General features: G+C 58.4%; 1 protein-coding gene and 1 non-coding gene across 5 annotated transcripts; both read left to right on the top strand.

Annotated features, from left to right (window-relative positions):
- Positions 1–6,933: 6,933 nt before the first annotated feature.
- On the top strand, positions 6,934–20,639 carry LOC147413093 (maestro heat-like repeat-containing protein family member 7). Of its 4 annotated transcripts, XM_086480670.1 has the most exons (13): positions 6,934–6,963; positions 7,442–7,584; positions 8,717–8,783; positions 11,807–11,942; positions 12,930–13,018; positions 16,415–16,497; positions 16,775–16,872; positions 17,463–17,639; positions 17,928–18,089; positions 19,212–19,313; positions 19,712–19,814; positions 20,081–20,140; positions 20,430–20,639. In XM_086480670.1, the coding sequence occupies exons 6-13, from the start codon at positions 16,416–16,418 to the stop codon at positions 20,564–20,566; spliced, it is 921 nt and encodes a 306-aa protein (XP_086336796.1). In that variant the 5' UTR covers positions 6,934–6,963; positions 7,442–7,584; positions 8,717–8,783; positions 11,807–11,942; positions 12,930–13,018; position 16,415; the 3' UTR covers positions 20,567–20,639. The 4 variants fall into 4 exon arrangements, with proteins under 4 accessions (XP_086336796.1, XP_086336795.1, XP_086336797.1 ...); XM_086480669.1 differs by lacking the exon at positions 6,934–6,963 and having other exon boundaries at positions 7,304–7,584; XM_086480671.1 differs by lacking the exons at positions 6,934–6,963; positions 11,807–11,942 and having other exon boundaries at positions 7,304–7,584.
- On the top strand, positions 10,100–10,184 carry LOC147413094 (small nucleolar RNA SNORD45). Its single transcript, XR_015184119.1, has one exon. It is a non-coding gene; the product is annotated as a small nucleolar RNA SNORD45 (small nucleolar RNA).
- Positions 20,640–21,530: the final 891 nt, after the last annotated feature.

Below are 21,530 nucleotides of genomic sequence, written 5' to 3'. Positions count from 1 at the left end.
CATAGTGAATCTGTGTACGCAGCTTACACGTCTGTGTAGAAAATGAGATTCCGAATGTTTCTGTTTATCCAAGGAATAAGCTGATGGATCTACATTTTTTTTCACCTGGTTACCATTTGTATCTAGAACAGAGCGAAAGTCTGGACTAGGTTTGTTTTAAGGAAGCTGTACTTTAGGGAGCAGTGAGCACTGCAGGGATGCATTTTATGTAATCATCCTTTGGAATAATACAGCTGGACCAAATTCACTCTTTAAAATAGCCAGTAAAGCTGGTGTTGATGCATGGAGAAGCAAAATGTGCTTTTGCAGATGGAGTTCCTACTAACTAGGTCAGCCACTGCAATCAGCTGTCAAGGCAAGATCACGATGTTGGAGTAGCTGTGGCTGCATCAGGGTTTTTTTTTTGTAGAAAAATCATCTCTAACCCTCTGCCAGGGAAGAAACTGGCACCGGAGATTGGACCTTAAAAAAATGGGCTCTCTGTGAGCAGTTCTGGGTCAGAAAGAAACAGGTGGAGTCTCGTGTTTCTGTTCTCTCTAGGTGACGTATCTGATAGCGACCAACGGGACACCAGAGCTGCAGAACCGCGAGCAACTGTCCGCTGAGTTTCGGGCCTTTTGGAGCTGCTGCCTGGAGGTGGACCTGGGCAGGCGAGGGTCTGCCCAGGACCTTCTGCAGGTAAAACGCAAAGCAGCTGCAGGTGAAAGAGCTGCGCTGTGTCATGGTTTTGTCATCAGCTGAACTCGAAGGCGTCAGATGGAGCCCCCTCATACAGCCTGGTCTGTACTTGCAGGCCGGTGACGGGCTTTGGTACCGAATGGAAGAGGCCTCAACAGCCCTTCCTGATACCAAACCGGTGCTCAGTCCACGCGCTTACGTACTGTTTTGTATCAGGTGATAACAACTACCGGTCGCTGGGCAGGGCGGGACCTGCACCTCTGAGCACACTGACGTATCTGGTGCCCACGTGGAGGGGACAGCAGAAGTGACCCTGGACTGCTCTTCCGGACCCGCCTGGGTATAGCCCGCGGGCATCTGGAGAACCAGTGTGCCTGTGAGGTCAGACATACTGCATTTGGCTCCCAAGGAAAGGCACAAAAGATTTCAGCCATTAACTTTGAAGTGCACTGCAGTTAGACAGGTCGCTGTCCTCGGAGGCTCACCATCCGCTCCAGCCTTTCAGGCTCTTTCACCAGTGGGTTCCTGAAGCCACACTTGAGAAGACAGGCCTTGTTTTCCTTCATTTCTTAACCCAGAAAGCAAACAGGGTATATAACTCTCCCTCTCATCTCAAAGACAGAGAAAGGTGTTTTGAAATATATTCATGCAAGAGTTCTATCCTAGAGGCACGACAGGTGAGGTACTAGAGACACGACACCTGCCAAAACAGGTCCATCCACCCTTCTCCGCTTCGGCTTCTTCCCCACGCACGGAGAACGAGGAAACACAAGAGTGTGCAGACTCGGTAACTCAATGGCACCGGGGGTACGCTGGGGGGGCCTGGGGGGGCATGTGGCCTGACAGGTCTCTGAGGTGACAGAGCCTCGCTCTGCTGTGCTGTGCCACGCCAGCTGTGGGCAACACTCCGGCAGCGGTGGCAGCAGCAGCAGCCGGTAGCAGCATGGTGCAAGTGTGTGGGGCCCGGGTCCTTACCCGCCTCCTCCTCCTGGTGGTCCTGCAAGCCCGCAGGCTGCTCCAAGACGAGCACAGGGAGCAGGTAGGCAGGCAGAGGGCCAGCACCCAGCCCCGAGGAGTGCGGTGTGGCATCCAATGCGCCTCAGTGGGGCGGCGTGGGGCCAAGGCTAAGACTGGGTCTGGGAGAGCAGCTGGGCCGGGCCGGGCAAGCCAGGCAGGCACCGCGGTGCCGGCAGAGGGGCAGACACCCTGCGGGGAGCTGTAGAGGGGCCGTGGCTGCTTTGGGGGGATTTTCTGGTGGGAGCGGCCGTGCAGGGTAAGAAACCCAGCACTAAAGTCCCTGTGGGGACACTCGGCCTCATGCCACACTGCCCTGCCCCAGGGCAGCCTGCCCCCACTGTGTGCCAGGGCAGGTGAGCGCATGGCACCGTGGGAGCCAGACAACAGCCCACGGCAACATTTCTCCCTGGGCTCGCTGCAGCCGTGCCCAGGGCCGTGGCTCTGCCACTCCCTGGCTGGATCCCGGCTGTCAGCCTCGGGGCCACCCCAGAGGGGCACGCTCAGGAGAGGTCTGCTCGGGAAAACAGGAGCATTTCTGCTCTAGTCCTGCAGTCCTGCTCCCCTCGGATGAACCGCAGGTCCCCAGCCTGCAGGAACACACAGGGGTAGCGCTGCTGCCGCCTGTCACAGTCTGTTGTCGCTTTTTCCTCCAGTTCCCAGGGGTGGGCTTCCTCTGTGTGTGTGTGTGTAAACTTCTCTGAGCTCTGCTTGATTGCAGGTGATGGCCTTGGCCTGGCTTATCGAACTTCTCAGCTGGAGCCCAATTATGAGCCTTGGGAGTTCCAGGGAGCTGACAGCTCTACGCTACTGCAGGCAGCCGGTAACTATCTGCAAGAGGCACCTGAGCAGAAGGCGAGAGGAGCGCTCTGGAGCAGTGCTGTGTCTGAGCTGCGTTCACTGGCATTCAGACCTGAAGCAGCACATTGAAAAGTTTCACAGGAGCTGCTCTGTGTTGTGGTCATTCACGGACACGGTTGCAGGTGAGGTCTGTCCAGCTTCCCGGCTGGGTTCCAGGGCTGAGCTGCAGAGAGGTCGCGCGGGTGCGTCATGGTCTTGTCCTTAAACCTTCGGGAGCTGCCAGCTCAAAGCCCAAAGTCAGCCAGGAGCCTCTGCGGGGGTGAGAACGCAGCCCCACGCGCCTGTGCCGTGTCATGACATGGCCCCTTTCTATGTTCTGCTGTTCAGTTATGGCCACGTGGGTCAGAACACGTGACGGTAACTTCTCATGGGTGTTTGGTTGCAGATGCGGCCACCGGGAGGGCTTTTCGAACTCCTCGGCTGGATCCCAGGCTGATTCCTAGCTGGCATCCCAGGGGTGAGTAGTCCAGCTTTGCTGACTTTACAGAGTAAGAATGCATTTTCAGTATTTTATTCGTGCGACATTTACCTTCATACTTTCTGTTAATGTTGTCAGAGGGAAGTAGAAAGCTAGAATAGGGAGCTATTCCCCAAAACCCACCGAAGTTCCAAAGAAAATCCCAAGAGCCTTGGAGAAAGCAGCACCCAGTCAGTGTATTTCCCTCTGGTAACCATCTGACTTTGGAAGCTGAGGTTCAGATCCATGCGTGGACGTGCTGTAGCCTGCACAGCAGGAAGGGATCAGTCAGAGCTTCGCTGCAGCGATGCTCAATTTCATGCCTTGTGTGGGCTGGTGAGCCACAGAGATGGCCCAGCACAGCGTCTGCTACCAGTTGTGGTTCCAGCTGAGTCCCAGGGGCAGCTGCTGCGCCAGTTGCACTGGTCAGAGGTGCTTTGTGCAGATGCTGGTATCCAGATGTCAGGAACCAGATGGTTTGGCCACCACGATGATGTCATTGATGTATTGCAGGTGTTCTGGAGCTTCACCTGTTCCAGTGTAGTCTGAATCTGTCCATGGGAAATGGTGGGACTGTGTTTCCACCCCTGGGGCAGTCGATTCCAGGGGTACTGGACACCCCTCCGAGTGAAAGCAGACGGTGCCCTGCACTCTTCTGCCAAAGGGATTGAGAAAAACGCACGAGTGATACCAGTTGTGGCGTACCCCTTGGCTGCCTTTGACTACAGTTGGGATTGAAGTTCTAGCGTGGCTGGCACGGCAGCACTCAGGGGTGGCGTGACTTCATTCAGGCCACGATAGTCTACTGTTAGTCTCCACTCTCCATTAGATTTTCGCACTGGCCACGTGGGGCTGTTAAAGGGTGAGCGAGTTGTGCCGATCACCCCTTGACTCTCCAGTTGACGAATCAGCTCATGGGTGGGAATCGGAGAGTCTCGGTCGGTGCGATATTGCCGCCGATGTACCGAAGTGGTAGCGATTGGCACCCGTTATTCTTCAACCTTCAGCAACCACACCACAGAAGGGTCCTCCAAGAGACCCGGCAAGGTGGACAACTATTCAACTTCCTCCGTCTCCAAGGCAGCTATACCAAAGGCCCATGGGTACTCTCTTGGGTCCTTGAAATACCCCCTTCTGAGGTAGTCTCTGCCAAGGATGCACGGAGCCTCTGGGCCAGTCACAATGGGGTGTTTATGCCACTCATTCCCACTTAGACTCACGTCAGCTTCCAGTACAGTTAGCTGTTGGGATGCCCCTGTCACTCCAGAAAGACAAATGGGTTCTGCCCCTCTGTAACTCAATGGCATTAGGGTATAGTGTGAAAATTACTTAGAAGGTCCAGAGACCTTCTCTTCCCCTTGAGGGCACTGAGCAGTGCCGAGAAGGGCTCGGTAGGCATGGGCCAGGCCCCAGAATATTGCAGTGATTTGTGTCTCTCTGGAATTGCCAGGGTGACAGCATACCTTTTCCAAGTATTTTACTAGTTTTTCAGGATTCTGTATTTGTTCAGGTGTGAAATTCCAAAACACTAGGGGTAACCACTGTCCCAGGCACTTGCCCGTACTCTCCCACACACCCTGCCACTCATAATTATCCAGCCTCAGGGCAGATCTCTGGGTGGTGTTCTTAGCAAAAGTTTGTTTAACCGTGAACAATACCCTGGGACACATTCAGGAGATACAGCAAGAAGAACATGGTGGCTTGGGCATCCCAGAGATATTTGGAATTCTCAAAAGCTGCTCTAATGAGCCTGAATGTGGAAGGAGAGGTGGAAGAGTGGGAGAAAGTGTCCTCCTTTGTCCCTCCTGTGGACTGGGTGCGATGAGTAACAAATGCCGTGAGAAGGTGCCTGGGGGATGGGCATGACAGCAATGCCACATACAAATACCAGCTTAACCTCGTGACCAGTGATGCAATCAGATCATAAGTTGACATTAGACAGTGCAGCAAGATGCTAGTCCTGATCCCCCTCCCAGAGGTCCCAACTATCAGCGCAGGGAGCACACAGTGCATGTACGAGTTGACACAGCGCCGCCGCGTGAGCAGACAAACCAGCGTGAACAGCGGTGATTTAGCTGATGTAACAGATGGGTCTGACTGTGGTGGTTTGGTCCTGGCCAGATACCAGGTGCCCACCAGAGCCACTCTATCACTCCAACCCCCTGAGCTGGACAGGGGAGAGAAAAAATAACAACAGACACGTGGGTCAGATAAAGACAGTTTAATGAAGGAAAAGCTGTGCGTGGAAGCAAAAGCAAAACAACAGATCTTATTCTCTCCTTCCCATCAGCAGGCGATGTCCAGCCACTTTCTGGGAAGCAGGACTCCGGTATGCGTAGTGGTTACTCCGGACAACAAATGCGAAATGAATGTGCCCCCCTTCTTCCTGTTTTCCCCAGCTTATATTGCTAGAGGTGGAATGTAATGGGTCTGCGTGGCAAGGTTTTGGTAGTGGGGGGTGTTACAGAGGTGGCTTCTGTATGAAGTTGCTAGAAGTCTCCCCTATGTCAGATATAACCAATGCCAGCCGGCTTTAAGACGGACCCGCCGCTGGCCAAGGCCGAGCCCATCAGCGACAGCGTTTTTCGCCTCTGTGATAACGTATTTAAGAGAGTGAAAAAGTTGTCGGGCAGCAGGAATTGCAGCGAGTGAGAGGAGTGAGAATATGGGAGAGAAACATCCTGCAGACACCCAGGTCGGTGCAGAAGGAGGGGCAGGAGATGCTGCAGGCGCCGGAGCAGCGATTCCCCTGAGGCCTGTGGCGAAGACCACGGTGAGGCAGGCTGTCCCCCTGCAGCCCGTGGGCGGTGGAGCAGATGACTGCCTACACCCCGTGGAGGACCCCACGCTGGAGTAGGTGGATACTTGAAGGAAGCTGTGACCCCGTGGGAAGCCTGCACCGGAGCAGGCTCCTGGCAGGACCTGTGGCCCGTGCAGAGAGGGAAGCTCACGCTGGAGCAGGTTTGCTGCCGGTGACCCTGTGAGGGGGGCTCATGCTGGAGCAGTCGGTTCCTGAAGGACTGCACCCCATGGAGGAGACCCACGTTGGAGCAGTTCATGAAGGACTGAACCCGTGGGAAGACTCATGCTGGAGAAGTCATGGAGGACTTTCTCCCGTGAGGGGGACCCCACATTGGGGCAGGGGAAACGTGTGAGGAGTCCTCCCCCGGAGGAGGAAGGAGCAGCAGAAAACAACAACTGACCCCAACCCCCATTCCCTGTTCCTCCGTGCCGACGGGGGGGAAGGAGGGAGAGAAATCAGGATCAAAGTTCAGCCCGGGAAAGGAGGGAGGGGTGGGGGGAAGGTGTTTTAAGATTTGGTGTTATTTCTCATTACTCCTCTCTGAGTTAATTGGTAATAAATCACATTTTCCTTTAATCGAGTCTGTTTTGCCCGTGACGGTCAATGCTGAGGGATCCCCCTGTCCTTATCTCAACCCCACAAGCCTCTTGGTATTTTTTTTTTTTCTCTTCCCTGTCCACTTCAGGAGGGGAGTGATAGAGCGGCTTTGGTGGGCACCTGGCATTTTGGTCAGGGTCAACCCACCACAGGCGGAAAGGGGGCAATTCCTGAAGGAAAGGGTCAATTTCTGATGGAAAAGGGGGCAACTCCTGACGGAACACAGCAGCCGCCGCCGCCGCCTGCACAAACCCCACCCGCTCCACTCAGCCGCGGCGAGCGACCGCTGGTGAAAGGCCCCGCTTCCGCCCGGGGTCCTTCCTCCCTGCCTGCCTGCCTGCCTGCCTGCCTGCCTGCCTGCCTGCCTGCCTGCCTGCCTGCCTGTCGCGGGGCACCTTCAGCACTGCCGGCCCGTCCCGCCCGCGGCGCCGCCTCAGCCCGCGATGCTCGGATCAGGCGAACGGCAGGGCCACCTATAGCGGGCTCGTTCCGCCAGCGACGTCTTGCCCCGCCCCGCGGCGTGGCGCCCTTTCCGGCGCGGGCGGCGGCGGCGGTGGGTGCTGCTGCTGCTGCCGCGTGGGGCGGAGAGGGCCCGGCCCGGGGGCTCGGGGGGCTCCGGGGGGCTCCGGCAGCGATCGCTCCTTTGCGGAGCTGCCGCGGACCCGGCGGGGAGGCTGAGCCCGCCCGGCCGGGCCTGGCGGCGTGGGTCCCGGGTCCGCGGGGCTGCGGGGAGGCCCCGGCGGGCCCTCGGCCTCCGCCGGTCGGGGCGGTCGGCAGCCGCTGGCGGTTCGGCTCGGCCGCGTCGCGGGGGGTTTCCGCGGTGCCTGGGGAGGGTTCGGCCGAGCCGGGAAGCCAGGGGGGGACGTGCCCCGCGGGGAGGGCGGGCGGGCGGAGCCAGGTCGGTGTCCGAGCGGGCACGTCCCGCTGCCGAATTGCCCGAGTTAGCCGGGGGAAAAATCCCGGGTTTAGAGAGATATGAATGTTAAAACTTGTGCCCCTCTGTGATCTTTCCCGTGGCTTTTTTTCCCCAGTTTCCTCTGTGATGTCTCTGTGTTGCTGATGCAAACGAAGGCGTTGAGGGTGTAGAGAGCTGGCAGGAAGAAGCTGGATTGCTCGCTGGAGGCTCACGGGGTAGTTTTTAGATCTTTAAGAGGTAGTGGCTGTGTTGACATGGGTAAGTCTATGACCTTGGGGTTCCTTGGGTGGCGCCTTTGCGTCTGTAGGTGAAGGTGTGTTTGTTTGCTGTGATGAAAGAGGAGGTTTTGTGAAGGGCGGAGTTGTGTCTTGTTCCTTTCTGCAAGGTTCTGAGCTTCGGGTCTTTTCTTGCCTGAAAAAGAAATGGTTCTGCTTGCGAAGAAGGCAGCCTTTGGGCACTTTTCACTGCCAGCAGCTGGATGTGCCAGTGACAGTAGCCCCCGAGTAACGTTCTGTGCTGGCAACCTCCTGGCAGCCAATTGCGGTCTTTACTGGGGTGGGCTGTGAAAGGCATCGCGCTGTGCGGTGTGAGAACACAGAGAACTCCCTGTGCTCGTCAGGTTCTCCCTCGGCACCGCAGCGGGGGACGCTGCGCGAGAGCCTGACGGGAAACCTGGTGCCCCGAGCGTGTGACTCGTGGGGAGTCACGCGGCCCGTGCGGCTCCTGTGGGACGGGGAGAGGTGGCCACGCGAGTCCTGTTCCAGCGCGGCCGCGCTGCTCTGAGGAGCGCCAGCCCTCGCCTTCCCCGGGAGATTTGGGCTGGGGGCGCTCCCCAGCCCTGCTCTTGCCCCGCCATCGCCCGTGACGTGCCCACAGGAGCCGCTTGGCTCGTTTCCCGCGGTCTGTGATGGGTTTTGGCATGTATTACCTGAGCAGAACGCTGAGGATGGTCAGTTCAGCTCTGGAGCTGCTCTGAGACCCGGGATGCGAGCTCCTCGTCGCTCCTCTGCGTGCGAGGAGGCTGCGGCTGCGTTTGCGTGCGGCTCCCGCGGCAGGAGGCTGGCGGCGTCTGGGCGCGGCCCTGCCCTGAGCTTGCTGGGGCTGAGCAACGCCATGGGTGTGAGAGGTGTGGGCTGCCTGGCAGGTGTCGCCCCAAGGATTGGATTCCAGTCCCAGGAGGTGGGAAATGCCAAGAATTGCCTGTGTCCGCATGCCCCGCCGGGAGCTGGAGGCACGCTGGGTTGTGGTGGTTGTGGCTGTGCTGAACGCCCAGGGCTGGAGGCGCTGCATTGAGGCAGCGCAGGGAAGCAGAAGGAGGTGTATAGGAGATGTGTGTATACATATATGTATATATGTATGTACACATATCTATGTCTCTCTTTTTCTGCAGGTAGATGTGCGTGTGTGAGCTGCTTTCCCAGTGCAGCTCCCGATTGTGACAGCTTTGGCACTTGACGGTGAGTTTTATTAAATGTCAGACGGGTTATTTCTGAGTCGTGGTGGTCTGAGGGTTGGTTTGGACGCTGAGGTAAGAACTGAGGGTCTGAAGCGAATGGGTCCCTTCCCACGTGCGTGGTCTTCGCGGGAGTGTCCGCACGCGGGCGTGACGCAGGGCGTCTCGACGGGCGGTTCGTCCCTCCGGAGTCGTTCCTGGGAGGGAAAACATTCCCCGGGCTGCAGCCTTAGTCCGTGTTAACGAAGGCCTTGTCGTTGCTGTGTTTTGGCGCTGGGCTCTCCTGCAGAAGGGCTGCAATAACGCCCCGCTGGGGGCGCGGTCTGTCGGGGTGTTTGGGGACGAGCGGTGTTCCCTGGCGGTGGGCAGCGTGGAGTCCCGTGGGCCGGCTGCTCCGGACGAAGGCGGCTGAAATTGTGGCGTTCATCGAATCCCGTCGGCACGAGGTGGGGCAGCAAGTGCCAGCCCAGGCCACGGTCCTCGTCTTCTGCCGCCCCTCGGCACATCCAGGGGACTGTCACGGGGGAGGGGTCGACACAAGCCCCTTCATTGAGTGAGCTTTGGTGACTGGAGACTCGGGAGGCGGGTGCTGTGGCAAAAACGGTTTTGGCACCTCGTTGACAAGGTGATACCGTGACTGGAGAACTGGAGGGTTCACGCCCTTAAAAACCATGGTCAGGTTGGGAATGTTGTACTTTTAATGTTCCTTGGGTGACGGTTTTGTCTGCGTTCTCGATAGCTTTTGTGGCAGTCTTGTCAAATTATTTCTTAGCTACAGGTTTTACTGGGATTGTGCAGATAATTACTCATTAAAATCTGTTTAAATAAGGATGCTTGGTGATGTGAACGATAGGACATAGAGTTTTTATATGCACGTGGTGTGTTTACGCTTGGGGCTGTCCAAAAGAACATTGTGGTGGTCGGTTCTTCTGTGGTGTTCCTCAAACCCACCTTTTTTTTCCTGTCTGACTTGAGAACGGTACCGGTCTGCTGAGCAGTTAACTTTCTTGGTGTGCGCTTTTCCCCTGAGGAAAAGGCCTTGGTCTGTGTCTTACTGGTTCACCACAGCCATCTCCCCTGTAGGTGAAGTTTCTCACCGTCTGTTGTGACTTTTATTATCCTTCTGGTGCAAACGCGGTGGAAAACGATAACCAAAAGGCTCTGGTGCTTCCCGACAGCAGCTGGTGGCTTGTCTCATGTGTCTCTGTCCCGCCTGAAGGAAAACCCCACTGGTGTTAGAATAAGGCAGGGTCCTGCTTTAGGAAGAAGGCGTGTTGGGTTCGAAAGCCTTGGGCGGGCTGGAAGGAGGTCGCCTCTGTGGGTCCGTGATGAGCGCTGGCATGTATGACCTGACCTGGAGTTGATGACTGTCACCGCTTTAGCTCTAGAATTACTCTGAGACCCACGAGACTCCGGTTTCCTTGGGCTGCGCCCTTGGAGCTCTTCCAAAGCGTGGAGCCAAGGTCCTGTCCCAGCCCGGCCCGGCGTGAGGAGAAGCGGCCACCGTGGGAGTTTGCTTCCAGGCGGGCGTCGGGGAGGTCTGGTTCTTGGCTTGGCAGCGGCTGTCGCTGGCAGAGGCCGTCACGGGAACTGGCGGCAGCTCCGGCGCCCGAAGCTGGGCGGTGTGAGCCAATGTCTGGAGGACTCGGTGGGTGACCAGGGAAGGTATTAGTTGTTGCCTTTGGTTTGATCAAAGCTCAATGGAGGTTATTTTTTTAAGTTGAAGAATCCGGGGAAAATAATGTCGTTTCTCTTATGGAATACTTTGTGAACTGCTCAGAGTATTTCAGCCGTTGTTTTGGTGCTTCGTTTTGTCACTAACACTCTCACGCAGTCTTTAACTGCTCTCAGGTTGAGGCCTTACCTTAGGAAAGGATATGTGCTGTGCATCTTGCTGATCACTTGGACCTGTACCCTGTTAAATCAGGCTCTGAAATGTTTTTTGTCGTGCAAATTATCCCTTTTGCCTGGATGTTAGTCCCAGGTAGAATAGTGTTTCACATCGCAGTGGGAAATGCTATAACCTGGCATAAACTCCACTGACAAATGGATAATCAACCAACAGATTCTTCCCCCCCCCCCCCCCGCCGCCCAGAAATCAGAAGTGATTGGTCTGAAGCTTTTTGTCTTTACTCATGGAAAAGGTGCTGTGGATTTTTAGCCCCTCCCGTAGAAGGTGATGGCTGTTTGAAAATCACATCCTTGCGTTTTTATTTGTGGAAGGGAAGAGACTAAAAAGAGACTGCATCCAGGAGCTTTCTTCTCTTTTCCCCTGAAGAAACTCTGCAGTGTGGTTTCTCTGCACCAGTAGTAGTTTGCAGGATCACCCACACCATTTGCAATGCCACATTTGAAAGAAAAATAACGTTTTGCTTCTCTTGTTTGCTGGTGTCCTGGTGTGTGATGCTGGTGGTGGGTGCTAGCGCCCCTGCAGGTTCTTGGCAGGGGGCGCTGGACTGATGGAGAGAAGCTCTGCTGCTGTGCTGTGCCTTGCCTGGCTGGGGAGGCTGGAGGACTTGCTGACAGACCAGGAGACATGGTAAATAATGCTGAACTAGATAAAGGGTAATGAACGGAAGCCTTAAACTGAAAAAGTGTTTTTTTCACATCAAAGTGTACCTCACCACCCAGCTGTAAGCGTTTTGCAGAGCTGCAGTTTGATTAGAGGGAAAGAACAGGGTGGAGTTGCTTTGCGAGGCTCACTGGGGAGCACGGGATACTTCACATCGCACGTGCACTGCGACATCCCACGCTGAGGTCACGTGCCGCTCCTTGCGTAATTCTGGTTCCCAAAACACGTACCACACGGATCGTTTCTCACAAGACAACGTAGAAGATCTCTGTAAAAATACTATTGTAAAAAAATAAACTTGCAAGCTTCTCAAGACCACTGTTGGTTGATTAGTCTCCAACTCTTGGTGCTTTTGCCTGATCTAAACAAATCAGAAATGACTGTTAAGAACGCCTACACCCCCATGCCTGTTGTGCGCACCCACTGAATAAATCCTCTCGTTGTCATTTCTCTAGATGAAGGAGGAAGGAGATTTTGGGGTAACGTGATGAAGAGGCTTGTGGTATGGATTTTCCCTGTGGTTGAGAGCCCATTATGGCTTAGCTGGTCTGTTCTGTCCCATTTCAAGTGGAAATAAAGAAGGTTGTCCAGGTAAAGTAGCAAACTGAGATCATGTCTTTCAAGGGTGCTGGTCAGATCAAATTAAAAGTGTTATGAGACCTCAGTGATACTCCAGTAGAACGTAGGAGCTGGCAGGGACAGGAGCAGGGGTGCTGCTGGAGCAGGGAATTCCCAGCATAGCAAGGCCTGAGGAAGGGCCCTGGAGACTGCAGGGCCCACGGGCCAGTTCACCAGCCCTGGGCCCGAGTGCTCAGCCCCAGGGACAGCCCCACACCCAGGGTCAGAGCGGCTCCTGCTGCTGCCCCCAGGGTCGCCACCCCCCCCACCAGCCCTGAGCCAGCCTGCAGGGGCCTGAGCCAGGGTGAGGTGGAGGAGCCTGGAAAACAACTCGTGGACGAGGCGAGGGAAGAAGGTGCAGCGGGTGTGGCCCCTGGGGTTCACTGACCCCCTCAGTTTCGTGTCTGGATCAGTGCTGGCCTTGGGCACGGACTGACCCCAGCTGAGAGCGGGAATTCCCTTTACTAATCCTGCGTGCCCGGGGCTGTTCCTGCCCTCTCCTCCCTGGTGTGACCCGAGCACACGCCTGCCCTGCCTGCTCCTGCCCTGGTGCTTTGGGACCTCGGGGTGAAAGGGAGAGAGGGACTCGTGTAGTCAGGGGGTCTCTTGGGGTGCCCTGGGTTTGCTTTGCTGCTCACTTCTGCGCCGTTTCCTGGGCTATTCAGCGTGTGGGTGCCTAAAGAGGCAAATGAGGCCCTGAACTAATTTCCAGTTCAGGTTTTCCTCTGAGAATAAACCACGCTTCCGTTTTCTCATCGGTCACAGCCTGAAAGATCGACGCTGAAGCAGCACGTGCCTCTGGCGACAACAGGGTGTTTTCACAACAGATGGTTGTGTTCAGTTGGTCCTTGCTTGCTTTGGGCGTAGGAAAACAGTAGAGCAATGTTACCTTGTGGGCACCGTGTGTGTGGTTGTCTGGTTTTCTGCAGATTTATGACTGCTTTTTCTTGTTTCTTTTAGACAAGAAGATGTTGATATGTGCTGCCAAGGACAGAACAAAATGCGCAGAACTGATAAAGCCAGAGGGGCCAATCAAGGAGGGCGTGCAGGTTGGTGCTGGTTTTAAATGTTCTCAAGTGTGTTCTAGCTAAAAGCCTTGCCTTAAACGATTGAAACGAGCTGAGCCATTGGGTATTTTTCATCTTAACAATTCTGTATTGCTATGGACTTTACCAGCCGTAGTCATGGACTCTGGGCCTGTCCTGCAGTGAGCTCAGAACAGGAGTTGAGGAAAAAAATGTGTGATTTTCCACAATGCTGATGAGAGAAGGCAACAGCTGGCTGTGGGCAGGTGGGAACGCAGGGAAATGGGCCGTGTCGCTGAGAATGAGGAAGAGCGGTGTGGGGACAGCCGCGGTGTGACAGTTGTGGTGGCCTGGAGCAGCACGGCACGGGTTTTTCAGGCAGCAAGGCCGGCTGGCAGGGTGGGTGAACGGCTCCTCCCGAGCGTGGAGATGGGCATGGGAGAAGCCAGGGCTGTTGTGTAGTGGGGGGACAGTGGGTAGAAGCTGCTCTCGGGGCCTGTAATTCATAGAATCATCATAGAATGGTTTGGGTTGGAAAGGCCCTTAAAGATCATCCAGTTCCAACCCCCCTGCCATGGCAGGGACACCTCCCACTAGACCAGGTTGCCCAAGGCTTCATCCAACCTGGGCTTTAACACCGCCAGGGATGGAGCATCCACAGCTTCCTCAGGCACCCTGGTCCAGTGTCTCACCACCCTCAGAGTGAAGAACTTCTTCCTTGTATCTAGTCTAATCCTGCCCTCTCCCAGCTTTCAACTATCGCCCCTTGTCCTGTCACTGCAGGCCCTTGTAAATAGCCCCTCCCCAGCCTTCTTGTAGGCCCCCTTCAGGTTCTGGGAGGCTGCTGTAAGGTCTCCCCAGAGCCTTCTCTTTTCCAGGCTGAAGAAGCCCAACTCTCTGAGCCTGTCCTCATAGGAAAAGTGTTCCAACCCTCTGACCATCTTGAGAGCCCTCCTCTGGAGTCGCTCCGGCGGCTGCATGTCTGTGTTATGTTGGGGGCTCCAGAGCTGGAGGCGGTATTCCAGCTGGGGTCTCACAAGGGCAGAGCAGAGGGGCAGAATCCCCTCCCTCCACCTGCTGGCCACAGTGCTCTGGATGCAGGCCAGGATACGGTTGGCTTGTTGGGTTGGCTCTTGTTCATCTTACCACCCACCAGCCCGCCCAAGTCCTTCTCCCCAGGGCTGCTCTCCATCCGCTCCTTGCCCAGCCTGTGTCTGTGCTTCGAGTTGCCCCGACCCAGGTGCAGGACCTTGCACTTGGCCTTGCTGAACTCCATGAGGTTGGCCTGGGCCCACCCCTCCAGCCTGTCAGGGTCCCTCTGGATGGCCTCGCTTGCCTCCAGCATGTTGACCTCACCACACAGCTTGGAGTCGTCGGCAAATCTGCTGGGGGTGCACTCGATGCCACCGTACGTGTTGCCGACAAAGCTGTTCCCTAGCACCGGTCCCAGCACCAATCCCTGAGGAACACGGCTTGTCACTGCTCTCCCCTCGGACACCAAGCTGTTGATCTGCGGAGCTCCTGCTGCTGACTGATGCGGTTCAGACTGGACCCCCTTTGCTTTCTAATCTCCCTCTCAGAGAAGGAATCCAGCCTTAGCCCCTGATGCGAAGAAGAGTTGGGACCCCCGGTTCTGCCCCAGAGCCGGTTTCTCTCAGCTCGAGCTGGCTTCCTCCGGGGAGGGACACCCTTCTGCTGTTTCCCTGTGCCTTTTAAGGCCTCACAGTGGATTTCATGGGGTGCTCATGGGCCCGTCCACACAGCAGGCACCGACTTTTTGTCCAGTTAGCTGTTTAATAACGCAGCCCATTCCCATCTGCTCTGGGCACAGGGGCAGCCTGAGCCAGTCTGCACCAACAGGACGGGCCCAGACCTTGCCTTTGCAATGTCAGTGTGGTCTGAAGCGGTTTTGGAAGTGGGGGTGTGAAACATGGCACTAGTCACGTGACCTGTTTCATCTAATGAACAGATTTAGCAGTCCCTTGGACATTTTTAGTGGCCACAAGATAAGCAAAAGCACCAGTCAGTGGGGCCGCCCTGTTCGGCCTCAAAATGAATGTGTGGGTCGTCGAAGAATCGGAGGTCCCGCAGAACAAAGCCCTTGGTTGGCGAGGTTTGATCCCTCCTCTGCCCTCTCTGGGGTGCCCGTTGGCTGGCTGTGGGGGGCGCTCCAGGCCCGCCTGACTACAGCAGCCAGTCAAACACAGGCGGTCCGGTCAGGACAACAGGTTTCTTGCCCTGCTGCAGGCTGCACGAGCAGGTACAGGGCTGCTGGACTGGGACCCCCAGGCGTCCTCGGCTCATTTTCAGCTGCACCTTCAGGTCCCTCTTCCCCCCTTTTCTCCTGACCCTCTCCTTACTGGTCTTCTGTCTAGCAGGTGTTATGGTCCCACCAGTTTGACCCCAGGCCAGTTTTCTCCTTTCATGGCCTGCCATCTCCCACAGCTTCTCACTTTATAAAGCGGTTGGCCAGGGGTGATGAAGGCAGAAGCGAAGGAGAGCTTCTGTCAGCCATGAGACCGTAGCTGCCATCCAACAATGTCTGTCCTCTCCACTGCCCACCTTAGAAACCTCGAGAAATCTCTGAAGGCACAAGAAAGGAGCAGCTTCGAAGCTGTCCAGAGCAGCTGGGTGTGGTTTGGGTCCCAGTGAGACCCGTGTGCTTAGAGAAGGCTTTTCTGGATGAGTCATCCAGTTCTCTGTCTCTTAGGCTGTAGGTGAGGGCATTGATTCAAGACATTAAGGCAGTGTAAAAAGAAAGAGAGGACTTCTTTTGGGTTTCGTCTTCTGACAGGGCCTGGTGAGCGATAGGCCCAGTAAGAGTCCCATCGACAGCTGTATCCCCGAGCAGGGACTGGAGTAGAGGAGCAGGCGTGAACACCTTTTGATTCCTGGTGCTGAGCGAGACTTTCAGAGTGGGGGAAGAGACGTAACCGCGAGATGCCACAAAGTGTAGAGATGTGCAGAGAGCACCACACGGAGGGGGAAGCGGGGGTGTCCCAGAGAGGTGCTGGGGCCATGCCAGGGCGCGTGAGCGCAAGGCTCTGGGACAAGCAGGTGGGTACAGGAAGGTCCTGAGGGGACATAAGGGCGGACGGGGGCTTGGGGGCACCCTGCGAGGACCCATGGGCCAACGGCGAGCTGGCTCCTGCCCCCACCCCCGCAGTGGGTGCCCTGCCCCTCCCAGCCCGGGTGGCGTGTCACAGTGGGGCCCTGACCCCCGCCCAGTGTCTTAGTAACCAGTGTGACTGTGGCCTGCAGTGTCTGACGGGACAGCAAGGGGACAGTCAGGAGTGTGGAGCTGGCGAGGAGACCCCAGCACAGCCCACCTCTGTCCCTGCCACCCCTGGCAGCCCCGTGGTGCCAAGGCGTTTCCCTAAGCTGCGCGCCCCCGCACAAACACTTTCCTCCGTTTGACAGGATGGTGGAGAGACCCCCCAGCTACCCCAGCAGCTCTCTGCCAGAGCCCTACGAGATACCCAGGGTCCAGGTGCTGCAGACTGGTGAGTGAGGGGCCTCCAGGGCTGGGCAGGTTTGGGGCCAGCCAGTGTGACCAGCTCGACGCCAGGATTCCCTTTCCTGGTCAGGCTGGCAGCAGGGATCCCATGGGCGGGGAGCACAGTGGTGCTTGAATGTCAGGGCTGCTTGGGGCTGGGAGCCAGCCCCAGCACAGCCTCTCTCTTCAGCTGTGCGGAGTTCAAAGGTCTTTTTGCCCTTTGGGAAGCTCGTTGGCAAAGGGGCTGTGTCCGACTGACTCTTCTGGGTTTCCCCTCTGTGTAGGCAAGACGCTGTCAGAGGAGAACGTGGAGTTCCAGCGTGAATGGGATTCTGAGAGCACCTGGGAGCTTTCTTTGCTCGACATCCTCGACACGCTCATGGTAATGAGCCCACCCCTCACTGGGAGTCTTGTCTGTGGTATGGGCAGGGCAAAGGGACCCAGAATCGCTGACCCTGGGGCGAGGGTTCCTGCTGTCCCCGATCAGGGCCTATCCAAGGGCAGCCCTCCAGTGTCCCAGCAGCTTTCCGAGATACCTGGGCTGGTGAGCGGGCTGTAGTCAAGTGGAGCCGTGTTGGCAGCTGGGGCCTGGGGCAGGGAGTAGTGCGGTGGCTTGGCCTTGCCTGGGCGTCACAATGCGGAGTGATGGCTCCGATCACCCTCCCCGCTCTGGAGGGGGCTGGCGGGTGCCTGGGGAGCCCTCCAGGCCCAGGGGGTTCCCAACCCATCTGCCCCTTGGGGGCGGTCAGAACAGGGAGCGGCTGAGCAGGGGACGCTGCTCTCCTGCGCTCCCTTCCCTTCCTCGTGCTCTCCCCACAGCCCCGCCAGCGGCCACTGCCTGCCAGGAGGCTGCTGCAGTGACTCCTGTGCCACCTGCTGGGGAGCCGGACGGGAGGCCGGTGCTCAGCGCCCAGCACATTTCCAGGTGGCCTTTCAGCGCCTCGCCGTAAGGAAACGCTGTGTTTCGTACAGGCAAAAGAAGTGCTGGTCCTGCTGCCGGACATCATGGAGACCCTGCAGGATGGCAACGCTGATGTCAAGATGAATGCCCTGCTCTTCTTGTGGAGTGTGATGGGTCACCTGAGGAGGGAGGAGGCCAGCCTCGTTGGTGTGCAGCTGGCAGAGAAGCTCCTGCCCCTCTTTGATGATGTAAGGCTGCCGGGGGAGCCTCAGCCCTACAGATGGGCGCCCTGCAGAGGCCGCTGCCCCTCAGCCCAGCCCTGTGGGCAGTGCTCGGGCAGGGCTCCCCTCCTTACTCCTCCTGCTGGGCCTTTCAGGGCTCTGGGGCCGCTCAGCTGCAGCTGCAGATCTGGCCCACAGCTCCTGCGCTCGGGATCCGACCCCAGAGCCTCCCCCTGTACATCAGCCGTGCCAACACGCCTGCTCAGCGTGGGCAGGGAGCGGCTCTTGAAGTCCCTCTGTTCTCCTCCCTACCAGGGGTCCAGCCAGGTGCGGGAGCTCGCCATCAGGCTCTTCGAAGATGTGATCAAGGCTGTGGTGGGGAGAAGCAAGAAGAAGATGAAGAAGATGGTGCAGAGGGTCCTGGTCCTGCTCCCGCTGCTCCTCCATATGAGTGACCAGGTGGAGAGCGTGGCCAAGGTGAGCGGCGGCCGGTGGTGTGGGCAGGGCATGCTGACACCACCGGGGTGGCCTGGGCACGAGGGCCAAGGGCTGCTGGACGTCAGAGTCTGGAAATGTGCGTCACCTCAGGGTCCCACCGCTCCCCTCCTTCTCTGCACTGGTCCCCCCACTTCCTTCCTCCTACCCCCCTGCTGCAGAGGTGGATGGGGAGGTGGGGTCCCCTCTCAGCCGCACTCTCCCCGTTAAGCCCCTCCTCCAGCCCAGCCCAGAGGAAGGGTCCCTGCTGACCCCGCAAGAGCAGGACTGGAGAACCCGGCACCGGCACTTCCCAGAGCTGCCCTGCCGGCTCCAGTGGGGCTCAGCAGCAGCCCGTGGCCACCAGACACACGAGTCCCTACAGGCTTCCCCGCTGTCCCTGCAGGAGTCGGAGGCCAGGGCGTTGAGCCCCAATCCCCATCCCCCAGGGCTATGCCCAAGAGAGCACCAGGTGTTGGGGCCAGGGCATGTCCCAGCTCCCGGGGAGCAGGACGGCCCCAGGAGCGAGGCCCTGCTCACCCAGGTGCCCCTCCGTGGGGCCAGTGAACTTGGTCTGCACAGAGGGCTGCAGCACTTCCAAGGGGTGGAGAGCCAGCTTGTTGCCCAGCCTGGGGCAGGGGGAGTGGTGGGAAGGGAGATGGAGCCTGGGGGAGACTGGCCCTGCATCGCGGGATCAGAGCTCTGCCCATGCGGAGCCTGGGCTGAAGGAGCTGGGGCAGCCCTGGCTGGGGAGCCAAGCGTCCTGCTGGGGGACGCCCATGGGCCGTGCTGCTGGCTCCGTCCTGCCCCGGTGCCTCTGGCACTCCAGGCCTTGCTGCCTACAGCCCTGGGCCCACCCCTCCTTTGCCCTTCGCTCTGCCCCCACCCCTGGCAGCAGCTCAGCAGCTCTTGAGGGTCTCTGTTCTGCTGGCCGCAGTATGAGGTCCCTGAGCTGGTGGCTGCCCCGTGTCCCTGCCCTGGGCGCTGAAGCCAGTTCAGACTGGGGCCCCCATGCCCCTTCCCCTAAGGGACTGGGAGTGGCTGGGAGCCTGGCCAAGAGGAGGAGGATGCCAGGTCTCCTTCCCTGGGCTGTGGTGCCATCTCCCATCCTCTGCTTCTCTGCAGGCCTCTGGATGCACCCTCCTCACCTGTGTGGAGTTCCTGGGGTGGAGGCTGCCCAGCTACATGTCTGAGCCATATCGGACACAGCTGATCGAAGAGTCCTTGGTGAGGATGACCCCAAACCCCAGGGCTGGGCTGGCCGAGGGCTGCCCCACACACCCATGGGGTGGGCTGTGCAGCTGTGCCTCACCTGCCCTGCTCCAGCCCGCAGCCCAGAGCCGTGTTCTCCCCTGCCTTCAAGCATGGAGCCCCCACGGGCTCTTCTCCAGGCCCCTCACCCCTCCCTGTCCCCAGGGTGCTGAAGGAGACCCAGCTGGCAGTGGGACAGAGGAGTCTTGGCACCCCAGCCCCCTCTGCCTGCGTCTGTCTCTTGAACCTCAGTCCCACAGGGCTCTGTCTGGGGACGGGAATTGCCAGGGGGGAAGGGGGTGCTGGGAGGAGGGACTGGTCCGGCCGAGTCGGGGAGGAGTCTGCTGAGCCCCGTGCCCTTGTGCTCTCTCCAGTTAGCGCACAACAAGAGCAAGGTGGAAGAATACGTGCAGCAGAGCCTGACGTACCTGGAAGCTGCTCAGGCCACCTTGCGAGAGGCGGCCGTCAGGTTCATCGGTGAGCCACAGCCCCGGGACCCTCCTGTGGCAGCCCGGCCCCAATCGCTGCCACCGCGCTGGCAGCAAGGGGCAGCCCTGTGGCTGCCAGAGCCCCAGCTGCCCCGAGGAGGGCCCACCACACGGGTGGGCTTGCTGGGAGCCTGGCTCAGGGCCGCTGCCTCGGGTACTGTCCTTCCCTGGGAGGAGGGTGTGCGGCAGGGCCAGGGGCCGTGCTGCTGGGAGCGTGCTGGGGAGCGGGAGGTCTGACGTGAGCTCTGTGCCTAGGGCTTGCTGCACGGCACCGGAGGAGGCTGAGCAGGGAGACGCTGTTGGACGTCTGCAATGGTGAGTAGGGGCAGCGCTGGGTGTGCCGGGGCTGGTGGGGCAGGAGGCAGAGCCTGGGCAGGGTGCTGCTGTGCCTGGTCCTGCTCCAGGACAGCGCTCCAGGGGCAGAGGAAGTTGCCAGGGGCACACGGGCCATGCCTGAGCAGCAGCTGCCAGCTGGTCTGTTGGTCTCAGCTGCTCCTCCTGGCCAGGGGAGGAGAAGGGTGGGGCTGGCACGGTCTGGAGGGGACTCCTGGGCGTCTCTGCAGGCAGCGGGGGTTCATGGCGGCTCTGCTTCCTTCTCTTGCAGCCCTGCAGCCCTTGGGGAGAGACGCCAGCCTCTCAGTCAGGTCCCTGGCAAGTGAGACTGTCTTTGTCCTGACACCTCTGAAGAAGCAGAAAGCATCAGGATGGAGCCTGCCGTTGCTCTTCTGCTGCTTCAGCTGAGCCTTGGAGAGGTGAAATTATACCTCTGGCCGTGTTTGAATCAATCTGGTTTTTAATAAAGTTGGAGCAACAAGCCCAGTCCCGTGGGGTCCTTCCCAGAGGGAGCACCCCGAGTGCGCTGAGCAGACAGCGTCACTCCTGGCCTCCGCTGCTGCCTGCGGAAGAGCACCCCCAGGCCCAGGGTGTCCTTGCGACAAAGCCCCAGCTGCCCCGTGGGACCACAGAGGGGAGGAGAGAAGCTTTGCCCAGCCTGTCCCTCTGGAGACGCCTCAGGGCAGGAAAAGGCACCAAGCTGGGCCGTTGTCATTTGTCCTGGTGACAAAATCCTCTCCTGCCCTGGGGAGCTGTGCTGGTGTTGGCTGGGACAGAGTTAATTTTCTCCACTAGAGGCTGGTGGGGCTGTGTTTTGGCTTTGTGCTGGAAAGCGTGTGGATAATACAGGGATCTTTAGTTACAGCTGAGCAGAGCTGTGATGGGTCTGTGGGGCAAGGTTTTGGTAGTGAAGGGGCTACAGGGGTGGCTTCTGTGAGAAGCTGCTGGAAGCTTCCCCTGTGTCTGGTACAGCCAGTGCCAGCAGCTCCAAGACGGACCTGCCGCTGGCCAAGGCCGAGCCCGTCAGCGATGGTGGCAGCGCCTCGGGGAGAGCGTGTTTAAGATGAGGACAAAGTTACTGGTCAGCAGCAATTGCAGCTGGAGAGAGGAGTGAGAACAGGGGAGAGGAACAGCCCTGCAGGCGCCCAGGGCAGTGGGGAAGAGGGGGAGGAGGTGCTGCAGGTGCTGGAGCAGAGATTCCCCCGGAGCCCGTGGTGAGGACCATGGTGAGGCAGGCTGTCCCCCTGCAGCCCGTGGAGGTCCACGGTGGAGCAGATAGCCCCCTGCAGCCTGTGGAGGACCCCACAGCGGAGCAGGTGGATGCCCAAAGGGGGCTGTGACCCTGTGGGGAGCTCGCAGTGGAACAGGCTCC

The sequence above is a fragment of the Leptosomus discolor genome, unplaced genomic scaffold (genome assembly GCF_034619465.1).
Source record: "Leptosomus discolor isolate bLepDis1 unplaced genomic scaffold, bLepDis1.hap2 HAP2_SCAFFOLD_40, whole genome shotgun sequence".
NCBI classification, from domain to species: Eukaryota; Metazoa; Chordata; class Aves; order Leptosomiformes; family Leptosomidae; genus Leptosomus; species Leptosomus discolor.
The sequence above is the reverse complement of the archived record's forward strand: the minus strand, read 5'-3'. Positions and strand labels throughout refer to the sequence as shown.